The sequence below is a fragment of the Solanum lycopersicum genome, chromosome 4, assembly GCF_036512215.1.
Source record: "Solanum lycopersicum chromosome 4, SLM_r2.1".
In the NCBI taxonomy this organism is placed as follows: domain Eukaryota; kingdom Viridiplantae; phylum Streptophyta; class Magnoliopsida; order Solanales; family Solanaceae; genus Solanum; species Solanum lycopersicum.
Genome location: NC_090803.1, coordinates 35,374,375 through 35,391,071, shown reverse-complemented (window position 1 = coordinate 35,391,071; position 16,697 = coordinate 35,374,375). Strand labels below are relative to the sequence as shown.

General features: G+C 32.5%; 2 protein-coding genes across 6 annotated transcripts; one reads left to right on the top strand and one right to left on the bottom strand.

Moving 5' to 3' along the window:
* The first annotated feature begins 2,234 nt into the window (after window positions 1-2,234).
* LOC101264816 (uncharacterized) lies at window positions 2,235-16,451 on the top strand. Of its 5 annotated transcripts, none has more exons than XR_011220649.1 (3): window positions 2,235-2,617; window positions 7,449-7,567; window positions 16,155-16,451. XR_011220649.1 is itself a non-coding variant. In XM_010321575.4 (2 exons), the coding sequence occupies exon 1, from the start codon at window positions 2,343-2,345 to the stop codon at window positions 2,604-2,606; it is 264 nt and encodes an 87-aa protein (XP_010319877.1). In that variant the 5' UTR covers window positions 2,235-2,342; the 3' UTR covers window positions 2,607-2,617; window positions 7,449-7,731. The 5 variants fall into 5 exon arrangements, 2 of the variants coding, with proteins under 2 accessions (XP_010319877.1, XP_010319876.1); XR_011220648.1 differs by lacking the exons at window positions 7,449-7,567; window positions 16,155-16,451 and adding exons at window positions 5,166-5,324; window positions 5,646-5,978 and having other exon boundaries at window positions 2,239-2,617; XR_011220650.1 differs by lacking the exon at window positions 16,155-16,451 and adding an exon at window positions 5,166-5,324 and having other exon boundaries at window positions 2,292-2,617; window positions 7,449-7,731.
* On the bottom strand, window positions 9,980-10,619 carry LOC138348084 (secreted RxLR effector protein 161-like). The gene is made up of 2 exons (XM_069296694.1): window positions 10,490-10,619; window positions 9,980-10,398 (listed from the first exon to the last, which is right to left on the bottom strand). Exons 1-2 carry the CDS (start codon window positions 10,617-10,619, stop codon window positions 9,980-9,982), a joined length of 549 nt encoding a protein of 182 aa, XP_069152795.1.
* Window positions 16,452-16,697: the final 246 nt, after the last annotated feature.

The following is a 16,697-nucleotide window of genomic DNA, read 5'->3' as shown; positions in this document are numbered from 1 at the left end:
TAATAGATTAATTATCACTAAATATGTATTTTCAGAGACAATTGGTACTCTGTATAAATGTCCCTAAAGTCTATAGCAACATTGAATCTAACGACAATTACTTAATGTCGATAAAGGTTGTAGCACTCTTCGTGAATGTACATATTTATTGCCGATAAAAAATATTTTTGATATAGTGTATTTTGGACATTTGTTAGTTTCACAAAAACTTGATCTATTATATGCCCAAAAAGATGAGAAGAAGAAATATGACAAATTAGTTAATTTGCTATAAAAGATATTAACTAATTGTCTCTATACAAATATTCTAGAAATAGTGCAATGACATACAAAATATTTGTACCCAAGAAAAAATAATCAAAATAATATAGTAATTGTTGCAAGCAAAAGAGCGATCATTTACCTTTTAACAAACTTTATCATTGGTTTTATATTAGTTATCAAATATCTGTTGTGCGTTATCAAATATAGCTCAACCCACAAGCAAATTTCTCAAAAAGTATATGAAGAAAATCTGTAGAAAGAGACAAAAGAAAATATAAAATTTTAAATCATCCTCGCTGAAATTTTGAACATAATTAAAAAAAACTCACCTAAATTGCAAAAAGGAGTTGCAATATGAATCACTACGACTTACAGTGAAAAATTAAGTTTCATGAAATAAAAGGAAGAAAACTTTGAGAAATGAAACACACTGCATAAGAAGCTTACTTAGTGTATTAGAATTTGAAAAAAACATACAAATAATAATGACAAATAAAAGAATAGTTCACTAAAGAACCAAATGTAATGGATTCAACCATTAACTATTCAACAACATATCACATTGCAAGTGAAATCTATTTTATTTGTTTATATGTAGAAACCTTTAGAAAGGAAAAAAAGAGAAGATCAATTTTCAATCATCATTGCTGCAACTTTAACAGAGTTAAAAAAAGTCCCCAAAATAGAAAAAAGAAATTGTCATAGTTACATAAATCACTATGACTTATAGTAAAGATTAAGCCTCATAAAAATTTTCAAGAATGAAATAAACTTTCTAAAAACTTAATTTTAATGTATTTGAATTTGACTACCCTATAGCGGGGAAAACCTAGAAATTATAGTTGCACAAAATTTCTCTATTTATAGACAACAAGGTAGGCGTTCGGTTCTTCAGTTCGGTTTAATCAAATTTCAGTTCGGTTCGTCGGTATTCAATTTTAGAAAAGTGTGCACCATAGTTTATACCAAGCTAGATCGGTTCAGTTCGATTTTTTCTTCTTCGATTCGGCTTAGTTCGGTGTTTTTAAATCGATTTTTTGATGTGAATAAAAATAAAGAGGAAATATGATAAATTGTTAAGTTTCATCATGTATTTAATAAAAATAAAGAGGGCATATATTATTTTTTAGCAAAGATGTCAAAGGAATTGTTTCTATTTCTTAGCATAGATGACTGCCATTTTGCTAAGCCTAAATGCTTTCTCTCATATGGGAATGCTGAATGAATAAAGAAGAGAGTAAACAGCCTACCAAACACGATGCCACGATGAACTTTCGAACAATCAAAATATAAGGACTTACAATGTACAATTGTACATGAACAACACAGTTCAACACTTTATTGACATTATATTTGTTGTCGTTTAAAAATTAAAAATTTAAATGAGTCACGTAAATATTTTGAGTCAAAATTCAAAAGTGTATAACTATTATTAATTAAGCAATATAATTTAAATATTTTTAAATTTAGTAAATAAAACTTTCCTTCTTCGGTGCATCGTAGTTTTGGGACCCTTGCACCGAACTCTGGACCGAAGAATCGAAAAAAGAAAATCGACACCGGATCAAAACAATGAAAAACAAAAATCGAAGAACCAAAATTTTTTGGTTCGGTTCGATTTTTCGATATTTATGCCACCCTACAACATAGGATAGTGTGAACAATGTTTATTGCGCCTTGTCAAAAATGTAATAACTCTTTGAAAAAGGTTATAAATTTTTCATAAAAATCGCAACTCTTCATAAAAGTCACAACTTTTTATAAAAATCACAAATTTTAATAAAAATGAAAAGTTAATTTTGAAAATAAATAAATTTAAATGAGAATATGATATATGACGGTGCCACATGGACAGACCTTGTTTTATATAAATATATAATATTAAATTGTGCAAAAAATATTATTGTTACCTTTATTTGTAATTTTGTAAAATATAAAATATAAATATTGTTTATGAAATGTTGGCCCATTAACCCGAAATGATTTGCCCCATTTTAGTCCAGGATCTAATCTGAGAATTGAAAGTTGTAGGGTTTTGAGGTAAGAGTTGGATTTGCAGGTAAAAGAAAAGGAAGAGGATGGGATTCATAATGGAATTTGCGGAGAACTTGGTACTGAGATTAATGGAGGACCCAAAGGAACGAGATCGCAAGTTTCGTGAACATGTGTATGCCACTAAGGCCAGGTGCGACAAGACTTTGGAGATGTGGAGTTATCCTCTCCGTCCCTATGGTTTCTGGACCTTTGATCGCCACAATGCTCAGAATTTCTGGGATCCTCAGATCAGCCAGGTCCAAGGCCGTCGTGATCCTTATGACGACCTCCTTCACCACCACAAATGAATCACTTTCAGGTCACCGACTCTCCATTTTCATTGCTACTCTTTTTTTTTCTTTCTGAAATTAAGGAATGAACCAATCTTCCTTTTGATAGTTTTAGATTGTAATCAAAAGGATAAGTTCATGTAAAGGTTGCTCACATACCTGACCTGTCCAGGCCTAATTCTTTAATAATCACTTAGTGACGTCGTCCTTACTATTTTTTAGTGTTTGATAAGTAAATAAGAGAATATTATCCCAATAACATCTAAAATTTATCTAGCAATACACGATGGGATGGGATGGGATGGGATGTGGGAGTGGGAGTAGGGGGTTCAAGGGTGCTTGGGTTTGGGATGGTCGGGGGATAGGGATTGAGTGGGTGGCAAGGAGACAATAAACTTGAAATGTCACTTATGAAACTTGTTTTCCCTACTTCCATTCGGGAAGTCATTTTCCTCATTACATTTCTCACCAACCATACATAGGAGTTGGAAACCAAACACACCATCTTCTACTTTTGTTTTTGTTTCTTTTATATAAAAGTTCCCACTATACTGGTTTGAGGATCATGCTGCAGTTTACTGAAAGAGAGACTTGTCAGATCTAGAATTCTAGACAGTTGATACCAAATTCATTGATTTGGTTTTCTGCAACCCAAAAAAAGAAGAGACTCAAAAAAGAACAGCACTTGTATCTTTCCTGTAGTGCATTCCTCTAAAGTTAAATTTCTTTTTACTCTCATGCACTAGCAAGATATTTTTCACCATTCCCACATTAAAGATTCTAAACTACTTGTATCCTGGAAATTTATGAAGAGCTTTATGTATTTATATCTACTTTCTACTGAAATATGGGCAAAGAGAGAGTGGTCGGTCTGACTCTTACCTGTCGAAGCCTGGAAATGCAAGTACTAAGTAGTTATTGCAAACTGTTGTATGACTGGCAAAGGAGATGCAAAGGTAACAGGAAAATAAAGAGCTGCATCAAAACAAAATAAAAACAAAGCTAGCTGCGCAAAAATTTGTGAACAGCCATAAAAGAAATCATCAAAATCTTACTATGCTAGAGTAGGGAACTAACAAATTCAAAAAAGTTATCCACACTGTTCACAGGGGAAAGAAAGTGCCAATTGTAGAGAGTAAATAAACATTTAGCCTTGAGGGTGCTAGTGTCAGTTGAGATTCCATCAAAGACTAAAAAATAACTGCTGGGACCATCCTCCATAGCCTTTTCAAAGTCTTGTTAATTCTCCAGCCTATCCAGTTAGCATAGGCATCTTTAATGGAGAAAGGCATAACCCATTGAAGACCAAACATAGAGTGGGAAAAATGCCAAAGTCAGTTGCTGTAGGGCAGTGTAAAAAGAGATGATTAACAATTTCTTTATCCTTCTCGCAGAGGTGGCATCTGTTGATGAGGATGATCCCCTTCTTTCTAAGATTATCTTGAGTTAGACAGACCTTATGAACGGCTATCCAGGTAAAACATGAAACCTTTAGAGGTTTTCTTGTCCTCCAGATGCGTTTCCAGGGAAAAACATCAAGGATGCCATTCCGTGAACACCAAAAATATAGCTCTCCTTCACAGTATAATTTCCTTCCTTGGTGTTGCCCCTTAATCTGTCTCTGGTTTGTTCATCTAGGTTGCATTCATCCAGAGTATGTAGTAGTGAGAGGACTTCATTGATCTCCCAGTCCTGCAAGTTCATTCTGAAAATTGCTCTAAATGTTGTCTACTCTGTATTGGGCAATTGCAGCATTCTTGTTAGTGGTTATCAGGTATAGTATAGGAAAGGATTCCTTCAGTCTAGTGTCACCAAACCATTTGTCTTGCCAAAATCTTATCTTGAGTCCATTAGCAGCTGTGAGAAACACCTGTAAAAAGTCATCTTGGAGATGTGTTTCCAGACGACCAGACCCCTACACCAAGTGTATCCTTGCCCCTCATTGGCCTCCAATGATCAAGAATGCCATGTTTGGCTTTGATTGTATTCCTGCAATACCCTGCCTCATTCTGTCCAAACCTCAAAAGCCACTTCAAAAGCACACTTCTGTTGTCTAGTTGTAGGTTGCTACTCATTAGTAGAGTTAACCTGAAACATTAGTAGAACCATAACAACCGGTGTTTGAAAGCTCACTACAAAGTAGACCTAAAATCAAATGGAATTAAGTTAGACCTAAAATCAAATGGAATTAAGTTAGATTTATATTTTGTAGGATTCCGTGCAAATCTAGCAAAAAAAAGTGCCTAAAAGGAAGCAAAAGATGCATTAGATGGTATCAACTAATTGGAACTAAGGTTTAGTGATGTTGCTACTCTTGCTCTAGGGTTCCCGTGTTTGTTAGTAGCTTTTTGATTTTCTTGGATGTGTGTGTCAATAGAAATGTTGAGAACCTCTAGTGTTAAAGAACCTCATTTTACCGAATATTATAAAGAATTGGGTCCAAATGGTCCATGGGATGTAATGATAATGAGGATTCGCATGGAAGACCTAACAAGGTTGTGATTTAGGCATCGTAGTAGTTCTATTAACTTATGATTGGCAAGCACATTAAAGTTCAAGTTTTGGTGTTACTTGCAGGATAGCCACGAGAGGTCAGCAAAGAAGCTCTTTTAAGTAGCTGGTGTTCCAGATTGTTTTTTATGCATATTTTCTGTTTTCTGAACATTCTCCATTCTTGACAGTTGGACAATTGAATAAACATTATCAATGATGTCAAGGCACCTTGTTTTCACAAGGGTATAACATTTTTTTTAATGTTGCATTTGAATCTTTAAATTGAATAACCTGTGGTATTTGTGTTTGATGCCCCGCTTATCTCATGATTTGAAAAGTTGGTGTGCAGTATTTGAAAGAAAAGGTACAATTTAGTCAGTGAAGTTGTTAGAAAACTTAACTTTAGCTTCAACACAGACAAATTGCTTAGGTTTGAAGGACATGATCAAACTTATCAGTATAAGACGTGTAGAAGTCAAAAAGTTTTTTTTTTTTTGGGTAGAGAGAAAAGCTAATGTTTGTATCGATGATGGTGCTGAAAATGTTGCGTCCTGTACTGTTTAGGGTGAATGAATAATGAGGCAGAAGGCAAAAGGCTATAGATGAGGATATAGGCGGAAGGGAAAGGCTGTAGATGAGGATATATAAGCTTCTCAAAGTGCTTGTTAAAGCATGTTATCGTTTCTGTTGACCCTAATATTCTATGAAGAAATATTATTGTTGAAATAAATTCCAGTAGAAGAAAGGGTTGGTGTTGCTTCGAAGGTGATCAATTACTATTTGCGCCTTCATTTGTTTGTCTTTAGACAAAAGTATTTGTTCGTATTGAAAATAGTATTGCACTTGACATGAATAATTAGTTTTATATTTTGAATTATTAGTCAATCTTAAAAACAATCAGCGATTTAATTACCTGAAGTTAAGTGCTTATGTCATACACATAAATGTGTTCCTACACGTAGAATTTTCTATTGAAGTCACATTTATGTGTTCTAAAGTTAGTTTTCTTAAAAACAATCAGCGATTTAATTACCTGAAGTTAAGTGCTTATGTCATACACATAAATGTGTTCCTACACGTAGAATTTTCTATTGACGTCACATTTATGTGTTCTAAAATTAGTTTAGTTAATTAAGTAAAAAAAGTTTTAAAACTGTCAATAGTTTTATGACTAAAAACTAATAACTTGTGTCAAATTGATACACAAAATTAACAATCTCATTTATTTTATTTTAAAAATGCTATTTATTGCTTGTCATTTACTTATAGGGTGACATAAGAAATATACATCCGTTAGACTTTTTCCTTGTAATCTATTTCAGATTTTTTCCTAATAATTTAGTCGATCAAAAATAATATACAACTCCATAACTCACTTTATTTAAAAAGAAAAAAACAACAAATCAAATAATCAAAAGATAAAAGACTTGTTTAATGAATATAACTTATTATTAAATCATTACTTTGGTGCAAATACACGAAGATCAGCAATGAGTTTAATTGTCATCTTCATTCTCAATGGGTTAAGAATTAATTAATTCAATGATTTTTTTTATTTTTTTTTTGCATTTTTTAGTTTTAACAAAGAATTCTTTCTTAAGCATGCTCCAACTATATCTATCAACTATTATATACATATATTGTATTATAAGATTTATGATTATATAATTATTTTTATAATTTTTTGGTCAAAGTGCGGATATAACTACTGAGCCTAGTTGTCAACTAAATTATTGTGAATATCAGTGGGGATTTTTGTTCAGAAATTACTCATTAATCAATGATACTATGAGACTATATAAGCATTTTTTTTAGAGTATATAGTATAATTATTTAGTGGGGTATGAATGTAAAGGGATATATATTTGTAATTATTTTGCTTTATGGAGTATTTGTCTAGTTTCCTCTATTATTTGTCGCAGTACATATGTGATATTCCTTGATTTTTAAAATCTTGAACCAACTTTATATCATCACACTTCACACTATTATTATTTGTTTTACATAATTAACTAGATTCTTAGAAGGAAAAAAAATGTTTGTATTTGAAGTTGATACAAAAAAATTTACAACTCATTCTATTTACTAGGCTTCAAACTTTAGAGGTCCAAAAATAATTGGCTTTGAAACAAATTTAAAATTTACACTCATTCTATTTATAGGACTTCAAACTTAAGAGGTCCAAAAAAGTTGACTTTGAAGCAAATTTAATATTTCTTTTCCATTTTGGGATAAATTTCAAAATAAATAAATAAATTTTATTTTACCTAATAAATATATTGATTGATTGATTTTCAGGCTACAAAGTGTTTTTTCTTTTAAAAAATACTTGCATGGTTAATCAAGCTGGTTTCTTGCCTTTTACAGGCCCTTGTATAGCCCGTGGAGGGTTATAAGCCCCGTAGAAGCTCATGTAGAGTGCCCCTCAACAACTCAGTTAATCTGAGCTTTCACTAGCATCTTCATGAACTGTGAAGTGTTGTAAGGTTCGTGAAAGGCTTTCATGAATGGTCTTCGTTAGCTTTTTAAGTCAGGTTATTTAAGTTTTTTCTACTCTATTAATTCCCATTCTATGTTAATAAAACTCACCTTATTCTTGCTTTTTTGAACAAAGAGGTAATGAATGGGGAAATGATTGAAACAACAAAAATTTAAGGCTATCAACCCTAATATAATAGCTTGAACTTATTCAAAAATAGCTATTTGGGATCAAATGTAAGGGTCAAAAAATATACACCAGTAGACTGACCAAGTTGCATGGTAAAATTTATCTACTTAGGTTTCCAGCAACTTAGGTGAAATCATCTTACCAACCTTGCATGTTATGCACCATAAAAGAGTTAATAGTATAAAATTTAACGACATCATGAACTCGGGGGATCACAAAACCCTAATATCATTTCTCATTAATTCAAAATCCGTTCAATTGACATTGTTTACTTGCTTTCTACTAAGATTAAAGACATTGTCTGTTACCCAAAAATTTCCTCTTTTCGGAGATAATTCAGCTATTAGCATAAATAATTACAATTGAGCTAAGACTATGTCATATTCCCTGTAAAATCGACTCTAACCTTGATTAGGTTCTATATATAAAAAACGATCACTTTATACTTCTATTTGAATGTGCAATTTGGGTGTATCAATAAGACATATCCATTGAGCACCTCCGAGAAAGAAGTGAAAGTGAGAAGCAAAAAGAGAATGAGAGACACGAGGGGAGCAATGGATGGCGTATTAAAGGTTCTAGATAAAGGGTGCCCATGCAGGGCACACCTTTGTTTTGGCCTTTCCTGCAAAGGATTTGATATAGACTGAAACGAGAGGAACTCTCTGTATAACATTCCGCAAAATGGATGTAACATACTACATAATGTATTATGTTGGTATTCATTTTAATCATCTTACATATTTGAACGTTTTATATATATATATATATATATATATATATATATATATATATATATATTGTTATAAAAAACGAACTAGAATACACATTAATACGTTTTTTGAAGATAGTTGGAGTCTTCCCACGAGCAATCAGAAGAATAAACAACAACTCTGTCTTTGGGATTCAACTAAGTCACAAAACAAGTAGCATTCAAGAATGTTGCCCTTCTATTCTTGAATTGGTGATTTCACCTTTTGATTAATGTCTCACAGGTGTTTTTCAAAGAGAAAGTAGTTTTTGAATGCTATATCTTTTCAACCAAAAGAAACTCAATTTATAGGACAAATGTTTTTGCAAGAAAAAAACTTTAATTAAATTGTATTTATTATAGGATCATGAATTAAAAGAAAAATTTTCTTTCAAAAAACCTATAACGTAGAATTAAAAAAGCTTCTTGCAAAAATTTGATAACGTAGAATTAAAACAAATGAAGGTTACAAATCACATTCATGTATTTTGTTAAACTTTTTCAACGGATGAATTTGTTTCAAAATTAATTGAAACACTAAATCTTACTATCCCCCACTTGTTTCAAGAAAATTTATCTTTCAAAAATCCAAAAAATATTTTGAGACATTAATCTAGCAACATGCATCAATAATGGTGTCTTTTGGACTTGAACCATTAGCTAGTGAAGCTTTTCTTAGTCATTGACTGCTCAATGAACAAATATTGAACTAAGTGGCTCATAGAATGAAGTTATGAAAATACTCCATGCATATCACTATGTTTCGGTAAAAATCAAATTCCTTTGATATGTTACGACCATGTATCATGAATCGTTTTAGCCAAGTGCTTTAAGATTTCCCTGTTAAAATCTTATTGAGGCGGCCTCCACTTCACACTTAGTGCAGTGAATTCATCAAGAGTAACTTTGCATACTCCGACCAAATAGTCTATGAACTTCATTAAGAGAAATTAATCTCATCTCCTTTACAACAAAGTATCTGTAAATCTATCAAAAGTATTCCTACACACTCCAATCAAAACCAATTTGTAGACTTATTAAGAGAATATAATATTATCCTACTCTTCAGTAGGAAACAAAAGAAGAAATTTATCAAGAGTTTTCTTACTAACTCCAACCGAGATTGGTCTTATAAATTTATCAAGAGAAAATAATCTCAATCATGCACATCTGCTTATTTCATTTTATTTTGAAAATGAGAATCTTGTTGATGTGTTTCACAATTGTAACTTTATTTGTTTTTCCCTTTGAATCCAAGATTACATCATTAGGTAGGGTTACCATAAAGTACAATTACCTTACAATAGGCTTTATTCCCATACCATTACAAGTTTCCACCACTAACTCTTCACCTAACCCTTTAGACATAGGATCCACTAAATTAAATCTGGACTTCACATATTGAAGCGATATCACGACTTCCTCCAATAATGTCCTCACATGATTGTGTTTGAGACGAACTTGCGTTGATTTGCCATTCTAACAATCACTTGAAGCCTGAAATATAGCAACTTGATTATCAGAATAGATAGTTAAATATGGTATTGACTTACTCCACAAAGGAATATCTATCAACATAAATCGTAGCCAATCAACTTCTTCTCCAGCAGAAGACAAAGCTATAAATTCTGACTCCATGGTTGAGTGAGTAATACATGTCTGCTTCTTTGATTTCCTAGAGATTGCTAGTCCAGCCAACGTGAAAATCCAAGCAGTAATAGATTTAGAGTCATTCAGATCAAAAGTCCAAGTAGCATTGCTATAGCCTTCAAGAACAACTGGAAATGTAGAATAGCGTAGGCCAACATTAATTATACCCTTAAGATATCTCAAAACACGAATTAAGGAATTCCAATGTTCAACTCCAAGATTACTAGTAAACTTGATCAAAGTTTGTACTGTGTAATCAATATCCGGTCTGGTAAAATGCATGACATACATAAAACTCCCAACAATCTAAGAATATGTCAGCTGATCGAGAACATTTACAGTTCTGCATTAGTTTGATGCTAGGATCAAATGGTGTAGGAGCGGGTTTGTCGTCAAAGTGACCAAACCTCTGTAGAACTTTCTCAATATAACTTGATTGAGTAAGAGTCAAGCCATTCACTGATCTCATTATTTTAATGCCCAAAATTACATTATCCTTTCCAAGTTTTTTCATTTCAAATTGAGAAGATAGAAACAATTTTATTTCTTTGACTCTTTCAATATTAGTTTCAAATATCTAACATATCATCTACATAAAGACATATTATAACACCAGATGTGTTTTAAAATTTACTAAATATGCAAATGTCACCACCATTGATGAGTAGCCATTAGAAATCATTACTCGTCTAAATTTCTTATTCCATTATTTTGGAGCTTGTTTTAATCCATAAAGAAATTTAAGAAGCTTAAAAATTTTGTGTTCTTGACCAGGTGCGACAAATCCTTCTGGTTGTTTAATGTAGACTTCTTCATCTAGATCACCATTTATAAATGCAGTCTTCACATCCATTTAATGTATTACCATACGATGAATTGAAGCTAAAGCAATCAAGAGTCAAATAGAAGTCATTTAAGCGACAGGTACAAAGGTATCAAAATAATCAATATCTTTCAATTGAGTAAAACCTTTTGCTACTAAGCGAGCTTTGTACTTATCTAAGGAACCATCAAATTTTAATTTCTTTCTAAAAATCCATCTATAATGGATAGACTTACATCTAGGAGGGAGGTTTGATAAAATCCATGTATTATTTGACACGATAGAGTGCAGTTTATCATCAATAGCTTCACGCCAGAAAGAAGTATCATGTGAAGCCATTGCTTCAGCATAACTTTCAGGATCCTTTTCAGCTAAATAGATTTGAAAATTAGGTCCAAAGTCTCTTGGTTTGGTTGATCTTGCACTATGTCTTGGTTGACTTTCTTCCAAAGGTTCAACTATTTTTCTTTTAAGAGTAGATATAAAATGACATGTACTTTGTTCCAAAGATTCTTTTTTCTTAGGACATATATGCTCAAAAATGTTAGCATGCAATTGTGTCAGGGCTTGGAGTCTCAAGATTCAAAAATCTATAACCCTTACTGGTTTGTGAATAACCAATAAATACACATCTACTCCTCTATAGCCAATCTTAGTCAAATGTTCATATGGTAATCTAACATGAGCCAAACAACCTCATACTTTAAAATAATTTATATTTGACTTTCGATTCTTCCAAAGTTTATATGGATATGAATTATGTTTCTTAGAAGGAATTCAATTCAAAATATGACATGCAGAAAATAAGGCTTCAGTTCACAATTTTCAGTGATACCGGATACATAAAGCATAGAGTTAACCATTTCGATGAAAGTTCTATTCTTTCTTTTAGCTACACCATTTTGTTGCGGTGTATAAGACATAGTCAGTTGTTTCTCAATGCCTTATTTTTCACAAAATCCAATAAAATTTGATTTTAAATATTCTCCACCTCTATTAAGATCTAATTGATTTAATCTTCAAACACAATTTATTTTCAACTTCTGCTTTATATGTTTTAAAAGTTTCATATTCCTCATCGTTTGATTTTAATGGAAATACATATGTATACCTTGAGTAATCGTCAATGAAAGTGATAAAATATCTCTTTCCATGACGTATTAAACAATCAATCTCACAAATATCAGTGTGGATCAATTCCAAAAGTGTGGATATCCTTTCAACAAACTTAAAAGGTTTCTTTATTATTTTACTGTCACATCCGGGGGGGCACTCACGAGACGTAACCGGCGTTGTCATCCTCTTTGAGTATTAAGACTAGCCTCTTAGCTTACATCATTACATTCAGGAAGATTACTTAGTCTTCTGCTTTTATTGCACATAGATATATAAAATATCACATAGTCTCAAATAGATGTCTCATCTCATAACCATCTAAGAAGAGTATATCGAATTGGTCCTACCCCATACATCAATACAATAAGATCACATATCCGCCACACAATGTTTACTATCCAAATTAAAAGGAAAGAAACATAAGAGTCTTAAAACTAAAACAACTTCATCAGCTTGATAGTGGCATTGACCTCAGAAAGAGAGGACCTACCCAACTTGGATGATTGATAATTCCAAGTCTTCTTCAAAGTCGTCTCAAAGCCCTTCAACGACTAGAACCTAAAATGTTTGGGAAAAAGGAAGAAATGGGGTTAGTACACCACTTGTACTAAGTATGAGACCATACGCACATATAGTATTAAATCATGCTAAAAAAGGGACCTTTCATGAAAACATGCTATTTTACCTTTAAAAAGTCTTATGCACATTCAAGAAGACCATATCAATCAATAAGACATATTCATTAAGTATAAAGCATGTACATCAGAAGACCAACAATGCTAAGTCTAGTCAAGTCAATATTCATATCACATTATTGAACATAAAGTCAAGAAACTCTATCATAAAGTTATAATAGCAACAACCATAGATAAGAGGTCGTTACAACATAACCAAACCAAGACAATTACCCATGACCCCTATTAAGTCAACAAGTGCAATGACCAAGCAAAGCCCCATAACCTTACTCAATGAAGTAACCCAACAAGAATCATGACCAACATCCAATTTCTCATAGCATATCATTAAGAGTACATATCATCATTCTTTAACAATGTAGACCAACACATATTCATAAGTGAAACCAATCATCATATAGTATCAACAATATGCAAGTTCATCATATACATATCATGTACCATTATAAGCATATACATACATAAGAACATCCTCCTAAGACTTCCCTCAAGGCTAACTAGTGCAATATTTAGGTAGAGTCTCATACCCCTACCTAAACTAAGCTAAACCCCTTAGGTTATCCTAGTTAGAGTTCATTCCTTTAATTCATTTTACCTTTTGGGAACATTATTCCTTAACCGACATAGACCACATGAGCTAATGTGGAATTAGGTGTCATGGATTACACCTAAGGAAGACGGACTACTTGCCAAGGTAGTATCAAAACATGAACATAGCAACTATGTGGATCCACTATCTAGTATTCCTATGGGGGAAACATAGTTAAAGAACTAGGAGATATTGTTAGGACCCTCTTTATGTTACATGCATTATGATCTCCAATATCAAGAGTACATTAGTGATCCTACCTTCCCGACGTGGGAAGGGTTACTCCTCACTCTAGTTCACTCGGTGCTAAGCTAGAGTCTCTTTTGAAATGTCTTTAATACCTTTATTAATCATCATAGCTTAATGTAAGTCATAGGGTCTATCCCTTGTATAATCATCATCATCATAGCTCAATAAGAATTTCATGAGTATAGTCCTTTCAATAAAATTCATATAAGTGAGGTTAACACATCTATATATCACTTTATAATAAGGCCCAATGGTAAATCATCACCATCCTTACAACATTTACATCTTAGCCAACACCTCATAAACCATAGTCAAGAAATTTCAGTTCAACATCATACCAACCCTATCAATCTTATTACAAGACATACTCCAATACAACATCATGACTTAAAATTTACCATAATTGAAGTAAAGAATAGGGATCACAAGACTTACCAAGTCTCCTTCATAATCCATCATCAAGGTCTTACCATCAACCGTTAACTCAACCCAATTAGGGTGTAGTATCATCATATAACAATAACCAACATGATAACATGGCTAATTGAATCACTACATCATAATCCACCACTAGTTCATAGCTTAGGACAAGAGATATAGGTCAAAGTCATAATTTAGATCAATTACTCAAGAACTAGCATGATAGGACTATAATTTACCCTAATCTATTCATAACTGATACAATATCATCATCTAATACTAATTCAACCAATAAACTATTCAATTGAACCAACATTACACAATTCATATCAAGATCATAACCTAGGGTTAAGGGGAATACATCTTCTACAAACTAGATCAATCCATCAAGAAATAACATAATTGAGTTAAAATAAATTTTAATCAATTCATAATATCCAAAAGAAATCATAAACAAAGTAATCCATAACATCAATTTCGTATTAGATGAAAACCCACTTGGAAATCCAACTTTTGAAATTAATTTGATGGAACCCTTTGAGGAAAGAGGTCTCAAAGGTGAAAGGAATTACATACCTACCTAATTGATTAAGATTGATGGAGAAATTTTACCCTTTTAATACCTTGAACCCACCCTAGCTTGGTCTTCAATGAAGTTCTTCAACAAGAGAGAGAAAAAAGAGAGAAGGAAGAGAGTTTTGGGTTTGGAAATTATTAGAGCTTAGGTTATTCTAATTAGCTTAGGGATTTATATAGGTGGTTAAATAACTTAATTATACCTCCCATAACCCCTAATTAACCTCCTAACTAAGCCAAAATATTAATTGACTTAAATAAAACCGTGCAGCAAAACACAGACCTCACAGAGGACACCACGATCGACGGATCGTGTGTCTATCAACGATTTCTGTTCCCTTCTGTGCTGTACATCCGTCGATGAGTTCATGGACTCTGGAAAACAGTACCTTCAATAATTTTGATAAATGTCCATCGACTGAGGAAATCGATGCCCCGTCTGTGGCATCCGTTGGTGACACTGTCTATTGACAACTTTTGGTCACTTTTGCAAGGGTCCTCCTCAAGGGCTCTTAGTTGGTCCTTGGGGAGTCGCGCCCGTTTGTTTCGACTATGAACTAAATCTTATACGTGTTAGACACCCTTCCACCATTTTTCATCATTTTCGAACTCCTAAACGCTAGTCAAGTAGGTTAAGGCACGCTAGTACCTCATTGAACTAGTTCCCGGACGTCATGGACGTTCTTGGATGTTTTGATTTCTAAACTTTCTAAATTACTTATATACTTTATAATAGACCTTAAAAAAATTTCTTAACCTTTTGACACTTATGTTAGGCTCTAGAAAAAGTCTTAGATTTTTGAAGTGTTACATTTACATTTACAACAAGTAATACACTTAGCAACATGATCCTTTCCACAGTCTTTAATTAATCCATTTTCACCATAAGTTGAATGGATCTTAATTGCACATGACCAAAATATTGATTCCAAAAATCTAAATAATCTACAACATAAGCAGAAATATTTTTGTTTTCAATATTGAGCTTAAACATGCCGTTTGTAGCATAACCTTTTCCAACAAGCATGCCTTGTTTAGACAAAATTTTTGTCTACCTCAAAAATCATTTTAAAACCATGATTCCAAAGAAGCATACCTAACACCAAGTTCTTTGTATATCAAGAACATGCAATACGTCTATCAATGTGACCATCTTTTCGGAAGTGAATTTCAGTTCAACAGTTCCTTTTCCCACAACCTTAGCACATGATGAGTTTTCCATATGCAAAACTTTATCGCCCCCACTAATTCATAGAACATGAAAGAATTTTAATTACCTGATATATGATGAGTTGCATTAGTGTCTATCTACCATTCTACTTGATCTCTCGCTACAAGTGCTTCTGTGACCGCAACCATGAGTCTATTTTTTAATTATTATTTGTCTTGTCTTTCATCTTTTCAGCTTTAAGAATTTTACAACATGTTCATAGTGACCAATTTTATGACAATGATAACATTCATTCGACTTAGAATTAGAATTAGTAGACTTGAAATTTATACCCTTCTTTGCATTCAAAAATTTATTATTGGCAGGTTCCTTCTTGATCTTTTCTTCAACAACATGAGCTTTCATGATGGGTTCCTTCAAGAGGTTATTGTCACAGTATCGTGTTTCTTGTTCTATTTGCAAGTGTTGCAATAATTGTTCAAGAGTCAAATCTTCCTTCTTGTGTAAGAGTTTGCTTCTGTAATCCTTCCAAGATGGAGGAAGTTTTGAGACAATAGCATCAATATGAAAGTTTTCATCAAGAAAAATTCCAAATATAACAATTTTATTAGCTATAAGTTGAAATTCTTGTACTTGTTCAGTGATTGACTTGTCATCAACCATTTTGAACTCCATATAATTTGAAACAAGAAATATCTTTGAACTCGCCTCTTCTTCTAAATAAATAGCTTTAAGAGTATCCCAAATTTCCTTAGCAAATTTACACTTAATGTAATATTGATCATAATATTTATTGGACATTCATTAAGAATATAATTCTTGCATAAGTAATCATCATCTTTCTATTTGACAATTTATTCTATAATTAAAGTAGCCTCGTCCGATTTTACCTTAGAACTAGGAGCATT

What these genes read in the sequence shown, in the direction of transcription:
- LOC101264816 (XM_010321575.4), top strand. Translation starts at nt 2,343, where the DNA reads ATGGGATTCATAATGGAATTTGCGGAGAACTTGGTACTGAGATTAATG.
- LOC138348084 (XM_069296694.1), bottom strand. Translation starts at nt 10,619, where the DNA reads ATGAGATCAGTGAATGGCTTGACTCTTACTCAATCAAGTTATATTGAG. An exon ending in CATCAAACTAATGCAGAACT is followed by an intron (nt 10,399 to 10,489) that starts GTAAATGTTCTC and finishes TTGATTACACAG; the next exon opens with TACAAACTTTGATCAAGTTT.